Source organism: Gekko japonicus, unplaced genomic scaffold (assembly GCF_001447785.1).
Source record: "Gekko japonicus isolate JY-2015 unplaced genomic scaffold, Gekko_japonicus_V1.1 scaffold841, whole genome shotgun sequence".
NCBI lineage: Eukaryota > Metazoa > Chordata > Lepidosauria > Squamata > Gekkonidae > Gekko > Gekko japonicus.
In genome coordinates, this window is record NW_015165261.1 from 333,962 (window position 1) to 341,674 (window position 7,713).

At 45.8% G+C, this 7,713-nt stretch overlaps 1 protein-coding gene across 1 annotated transcript in view; it reads right to left on the minus strand.

Annotated features, from left to right (window-relative positions):
• The window catches only part of HTR7 (5-hydroxytryptamine (serotonin) receptor 7, adenylate cyclase-coupled), a 75,607-nt gene that overhangs the window by 14,285 nt on the left and 53,609 nt on the right, over nucleotides 1–7,713 (minus strand). Inside the window, exon 3 of the mRNA XM_015410176.1 lies at nucleotides 3,294–4,043. Within this exon, the coding sequence (XP_015265662.1) occupies nucleotides 3,294–4,043 (750 nt within the window). The remainder of the gene's footprint in view (nucleotides 1–3,293; nucleotides 4,044–7,713) is intronic.

Genomic DNA, 7,713 nt, shown 5'->3' on the forward strand with positions numbered 1-7,713 from the left:
GGTGGAACGTAGTACCAAACATGGCTCTAGGATAAGATCAAGGGAGCTATGTTGAGATAAGATCTTTTTTCTCTTGCTTGAAACTTGCTTCTAATGTACTGTAAATTGTTTATTTTATTGTAATTTATTGTTTTAATCATTATATTGTTTTAATCTGGCACTTAGTGCCCTGTAAGCCGCCCTGAGCCTTCGGGGTAGGGCGGGGTAGAAATTCAAATATAAATAAATAAATATAAATAAATAAAATAAAATGTAGGCTAGCTCTAGGAATTGTCAGAAATTCTATGGTAAAACCATAGAGTTTCTGCCGATTCCTAGAGCTATCCTATGTCACTTCAGGGTTTTCCCTGAAAGTGATGCAGTGATGCAGTTGACATTGCTGGTTGGGGGGGGGAGTTTTTCCTCGCACTGCCACTTGGAGCAGTAATGGGCAGCTAGGGCTGCTGCCCAGAGACCTCCCGCCATAGTGAAAAGCCTGGCAGCCCTAATCCGAATGCCGTTCTTTAACCATGTGCTGGGGCCTTAGAGACTTCATAAATTTTCCTAATCGTGCTGCCTGCTCTCTGCCAGGAGTAGCAAAAAGCAAGGTTTTCAAGCACCTGGCAGGCCACAATACATCGCTGCTGAGTTACTTCTTTGTTTGGGAGGTCACATGCAGGCCTGCCATAAGGCCAAATACCCATTTAAAGTTAAGGATCTGTACAAATGGAATGCCACTCACTCAGGTCTCAAAGAGACAGACACAATGTACACCACCCTGACATGGGAGGGCGGTTTATAAATCAAACTTAATAAATAAATAAATAAAATCACAAAGCTAATGTACATCATTAGTTAACTGTACTTGCAGATAGCAACTGAAAGCGGAATGGGCAAAAAAAAAATTCTAGGAGATCCAGGAGTGAAATGGAATGACCAAAGCACTACAGAACAGTGCACGTACTAAGATCTGCAGAAATCCAGATGTGCAGCCTTTGCAGAAGAGGAACCTCTCTGTAGACCTTTGAATCCCCAAAGACACTAAGTAAGACCCTAAGCAGAGTCATACCCTTCTAACTCTACTCAGATCCTTGTTAGCCTTGTTGCCAGATCTTTGTTAGTCCACTTCACTCAACCTTTTTGAGCCTATGGGCACCTTTGGAATTTTGAGAAACGGTGGTGAGCCCCACCCCAAGATGGCTGTCACAGCAGGCGAAGGCTGCCAACTCTGGTTTGTGAAATTCCTGGAGGTTTGGGGGAGGTGAAGCTTGGCAACAATGAGATCTGGGGAGGGGAGGGACTTCAGTGGGGTTTAATGCCATAGAGTCCACCCATCACAGCTGTCCTTTTCTCCAGGAGAACTGATCTCTGCCATCTGAAGACCAGTCATAATGCCAGGAGATCTCCAGGCCCCACCTGAAGGTTGGCAACCCTACAGCAGGCAGAGCCAAACAAGAAGTGGCTGCCTCAGGAGACAGAGCGAAACGCAGTCCCTCCCTCCTCACTTTGCAAAAGAAGAGCAGAAGGGAAATGAAGGAAAGCCCAAGGGGGGGGGTAGATTTGGGAAGAAAAGGAAACAAAGGAAGGCCTGGGGGGGGGGGGGGGAGAAAGTAAAATGGGAATCAAAAGGAACATCTGAAGGGGAAATGGAACCATAACCCCGGCTGTTTACCAGTAGTGTTGAGATTCCAGTGGCTGCAGCTCCTGTTGTAGCTATGGAAAACTCTTTAATTTAGACATTAGCAGCCAATAACCAACCCCACGTTACAATGGCCCCACTCACTTCCTGAAAAGCTCAGTGGGCCCTGGGGAAAGTACTGGCAGGCACCACAGTGCACAAGGGCATCACGTTGGGGAATGCTGGTCTAGTCTACATCTAAGACACTGCTCCAGAGTAAATAATATCAGGATTCCACTCACAAACTGTGATCTACAAACCATTCTTTATTTATATCATTCCAAAATGTTCATCTTTTCTGAATGCATGCCAAGTTCCAATTCAGAAAAACAGTTTTGTTCTGGTTTTTTAAAGAGCCTAAAGCCTGTTTGTTGAAACACATATAGAATAGGCATGCATCTAACTATTCTGCCACAGTTCTCCATATTTATATGTAACCATTTACTATGTTATGGGCCCCGGTCACACGGGCAGGAAACTGCGGGGGGGAAGCATGGCAGTTTGCCACGGGGCAAACTACTGTGCGGTGAAGTGATCAGACCTCCCGTGGAGGTACCGTGGAGGTACCGTGGAGGTTCCATGGGAAGGGAGAGGTGCAGATCACATGACAATCCCACGCGCAAAAAAGAAGCGCGCGGTGCGGCAAACTGGTTTTTTTTCCCGTGTACACCGCGACTGCGCATGCTCCGTTGGGTGCTTGTGCGCATCCACAGAGACTTGGGGAAAAAAAACTTTTTTGCAAGGGGACATGGGCGGGCGCCGGATGCCTCCGGAAATGCGATCAGACGCCTGCCCTTGCCCCGCAGTTTCCGGAAACTAGTACCTCCGAGGTACTAGTTTTTTGCTGCGTGTTTTCGGCGGGAAGCCTCGGTTGCGTCACGGAAGTGCTACGCTTCCCAGATGTGCTGGTGAGATCGCGCCCGGAAACTCCGCTTGTCTTCCATCGCTCTAGCGTGGCTAATGCTCCGTGTGACCACGGCCATGGCCACTTATTCAAAAGGGCATGAAATCACACAGATCCAATCATGTGTAATGTCCAGGTATACAGTAAAGGTGGTTGTCTTGTTTACTAAAGATTCATAGCAATCAGAAATGTGGAGTAATGAGGATGTGATAAAAATTGGCTATTCACATAGTTTGATGCTCCACTGTGTGGTTGCTTGTGTTCACCTGACAACATTACAAGTCGCCAACAAAATATGTAACAAGACAGTAACCTCTAGCCACACAGTGAAGGCTCTATAAACACCTTAAGATCTGCATTCATTAAAAAGAGAGCTGCTTAAATGCAAGGACTCTGGAGATTCCAGGACTCCAATGGCTGATCAAAGTTTGGAGTTATTGCCTCCAGGGCATGATTATAATAACATTTACACTAGTTTAATAGCACCTGTCTCCCAGCCTTGCTACCAGACTCTGGGGAATTGCTGCTGGGTGTGTGTGGTGGTGAGCATAGATTTCTCCTACAGCATTCTCAGCATCCCCAACCAAATACAATTCCCAAGCTTCTTCATAGGAAGCCACGACAAACTAGCAGAAAACTGAAATTGTCTCAGATCTGCCCTTAGTTAAAAGATTCTCTTGTCCATATATCTGAAACTATGAAATAAATGTAATAGATGGCAAATGACCTTACAGAACAAACTCTGACTTTTCAGCAAGCTTCAGGGCCTCATGCATTCCTGAAGCTGATAGCTTACGGTTGATATTCCTATATCTGCACTGCAGCAGATTGCGATAGGTGGTCCTCAGGTCCCGGTTGAAGAAAGCATATATAAAGGGGTTGATAAGAGAGTTTGCATAACCCAACCACAGGAAAGTCCTCTCAACCCACAACGGGATGCAACTGCAAGACCTTCCACAGATAAAGGGTCTAGCAGTGGAAAGTATGAAAAAGGGCAGCCAGCACACGGTAAAGGCCCCAACAATAATCCCAAGGGTGGTCGCAGCTTTCTGCTCCCTTTTGAAGATGGAAATGTTCTTCCGTTCGTGCTTAAGCAGCCGCGAAAAATTTGTGCATTCTTCTGACTCCTTGTGCAGTTTGACAATGCCATTTGCAGAAACAATCCCTTCATTTTCTTCAGGCCGTGGGAAGCCAGCAAACTTGTGTTTGGCAGCACTCTTCTTGGCCGCCTTGAAGATCTGATAGTACATGAAAAGCATAACTGACATGGGAATGTAGAAAGCAACAGCGGTGGAATAAATCGTATAACCAAAGTCTTGGCTTATTAAACACACTTTGCCATCATTGATATTTTGAGCCCAGCCGAAGAGAGGCGGCAAAGTGATGGAAGCAGACAGCAGCCACACGCAAAGGATCATTTTAGCCATGCACTTCCCGTTTTGCCTTACGGGGTAGGTGAGAGGCCTGGTTATACCAAGATACCTGGAAAAAAGGAAGAAAGAAAGAAGGCTGAGTTATGACATAATTGAGGTTTGTTTGTGGACAAAGCCACGTCTGTTTTAAGCTGCAATGGGGAAAATCATACAGACCGAAAAACAACTACAAATTATTTGATCTGTTGAAACAAATGAAATAGTGTCGTGTGTCTACAACACATTGTTCCTAGGCCGACAGGCTGATAGGGCAGGAGGCCATGTATAAAATGATTATTAGTGTGTACTGATTCAAACTATGTTATAGGTAACAATAAATTTTCTTAATTCAAAGTGCTTTACAGTAATGCTTTCCAATCTAACAAAATACCCTGCAGCAGGCCTTGAACATTCCCCAAATAAAAAATTAAAATCAGATGTGTGTCAGACTAGCTACATAACGAATGGTAAGTTTCACAAAAGAGCAGCTGGGGTGAAAATGGATTTCAATCAGTAGAAATATGCATTTGTGTATATTTTGAGTCTAGCATGACTAGAATTCTTGGCTTTGTCCCCAGGCAGGTTTCTTTACAGTGCTCAGGCTTCTGCCCCAACCTAAGTTTCTTTATTTTATTTATCTATTTTTCGCATTTATATCCCATCCATCCCATAGACATGCTCAGGGCGGGTTACATTTCAATAAATACAATAAAATTTAAAACACATTATAAACATATAAAAACATATAAAATCAATAATCACGGCTTGCCATAGGGAGAAACCGGCCCACTGATGTGGGTGAGATATAGCAACCTTGGGGTGGACAAGTGTGGATGCCTGCTACCTCAGCCAAAGGCCTGGTAGAACAGCTCCGTCTTGCAGGCCCTGCAGAATTGAATAAAATCCCGCAGGGGCTTGATCTCAATAGGGAGCGTGTTCCACCAGGCAGAAAAGGCCCTGGCCCTGGTCGAGGCTAGGCGGACGTCCTTTGGGCCCCGGGATCACCAGGACATGTTGACTATCAGAGTGTAACACTCTTCGAGGTGTATATGGGAAGAGGTGGTCCCTTAGGTGTGTTGGTCCCAGGCCGTATAAGGCTTTGACGGTGATTACCAACACCTTGAAGTGGATCCGGTACTCAACCGACAACCAATGCAGCTGACAAAGCACATGCTGAACGTGAGCCCGCACAGGCGTCTATGTCAGCAGGTGCGCCACCGCATTTTGTACTAGCTGTAATTTCCAGATCAGCTTCAGGGGTAAGCCTCCGTAGAGCAAGTTGCATTAATCAAGTCTGGAAATGACCATTGCATGGGTCAATATGGCTAAGTCGTGGGGAGAGAGATAGGGCTTCAGTAGCCTGCCTAAGATGGAAAAATGCAGATCTGGCGACTGCAGCAACCTGGGCCACCATAGATAAGGAGGCATCCAGTGTTACTCCCAGGCTCCCCACTGACTGGGCCAGCACCAAAGATGTCCCTTCCAGTGTGGGAAGCCTGGTGCCCACTTCCATACCCCCACAACCCAGGTACAGGACCTCCATCTTCAATGGATTTAACTTCAATTGTCTCTGCCGCAACCATCCAGCCAAAGCGTCCAAAGCCTCAGCCAGATTTCCAGGAACGGAGGATGGGTGACCATCCATTAACAGACAGAGCTGAGTGTCATCAGCATACTGATGGCAACCCATCCCATAAATCCGGACTAACTGGGCGAGGGGGCACATATAGATGTTAACATTGGCGAGAGGATCGCCCCGTGCAGCACTCCACATTCTAGTGGAGTTCTATGTTAGTACTGAGATGAGTATCCTATTACACATTCATTGGCTAGTTCTCACCTACTATATAATGCTACTGATTTCACGTGCCTTCCCACAAGCATATCGCAACAGATTAAAATGTAGGTTGAACCAGTGCCACCTGTTATCATTATTTCACACCACCCCACTCTGGCCAAAGGATCAAGCTGGATTAGGACTGCCAGCCCTTGGCTGGCAATCTCTGAGAGCATGGGGGTGGGCAGAACTGCTGGACATCACTTCCTGTTTCAGAACAGAAGGTGACATCAGGACACTCCAAAGATTTTTAAATACCTATGGCAAAACAGTGATTTGGAAATTCCTAGAGCATGCCGACATCACTTCTTGGTTTGGAACAGGAAGTGATGTCATGATGCTACAGAAGTTTCCAAACTCTATGGTTTTTAACAATAGAGATTTGAAAATTCCTAGACTGTCATGATGTCATCTCCTGTTCTGAAACAGGAAGTAATGTCCCAGCAGCATTCCCCCCCACCACTCCATTAAGCAATGGTGGGGGACAGGGTGTATCACTGGGAGGGCCTTCTCCATAACCTGGTAAATGGCAACCCTCTGCTGCACCAGCAGCCAAAGCGAGTCTGGTCGTACCCCCCTCTCACACACACACACACACACACACACACACACACACACACACACACACACAGAGACTTCCAGGTCAGATTCAAGTGCAACTAGATTAGGATAGCCTTCTCTTGCCAATTCTTGCAATTTCCAGGTTACCTTCCCCTTCTTGCCCTTTTGCCTTTCCTTCACCTTTCCCTGCCCCCTTCTCCGATGCCACGATACTCATAGTTAAGTAGGAATCTAATTCAAGGTCTTCTAATGCTTCATCCACTGCATTACACCAGTGTTAGTCTACTAAAGGTTTAATTCCCACCTGAATATTACTTTTGTACAGCTTTCTATCAATATGCAGTCTGTTGATGACTTTCCCATATACAGCTATGTGCTAATGATGTATATTTGGTTATTAACAACTTCAACAACAACAAAACAGATATCACTGTTATACACTCCAAATTGGGTGCTGGTTCACTGTCTTGGGGAGGACTTTGTTTGCTATTCTGATCTCTGGAGCCGCAGCAGCTAAGCACAGGGACAAATGTTTTGCTTGCATACCACAATCCCAGGCAGGACTGCAGTGGCGAACCTACATTTTTGGGACCCTGAAGCTTGAACTGTTATGGGGGCCCCTTCTCAAACAGGCAACAATAGGGCAACATCCAACAAGGTTCAAAGGGCCTTGCTGCCCTTGCAAGGACCTCAAAGTCGAAATGGCGGTGAACGGAGTGGTGGGGTGGAGCCCTTGAAAATGGCCCAAAATGTAGGCTATGAATAGATTTTGGCAAGCTCAGCAAGCCCATACACCTGGGGGTTCAGTTGCTGCAAGCCCACAAGAAAATTTTGAAATTTGACCGATCACAGGGACATTTTGAGGCCATATGAAATGGGTATTAGAGTGTATTCTAAAGTCAGTATTAAGTACTTCAACCCATTGGCTTAGGATTCTGTCACTAAAATAGCCTTATTTTAATAACAAACGCTTTTTTAAAACTCCATCAATTGTGTTGGAAAAGTCACTTATTAAAAAAAAAGTTGCTTCAGGGCCCCTCCAAGATTAGGGGCTCTGAAGCTTAAGCTTAATTTGTTTCATAGTAGATCCACCCCTGCAGGACTGCAGACTGGGTGGTGGAGGGGAGATACAGGTAAATGTTATACCCTCTCCCCCGGATAGGCAGCATTACAGGCTAGGGTGGTAAACATTTTGCTTGCACAGACACCAGGAATGGAGCAACCTCTCAATAATGCATGCGGTTACACCACAAAATGAGTAACAGAGAAAGAGAGAGAGAGAGAGAGAGAGAGAGAGAGAGAGAGCGAGAGAGAGAGAGAGAGAGAGAGAGAGCAAAAGACG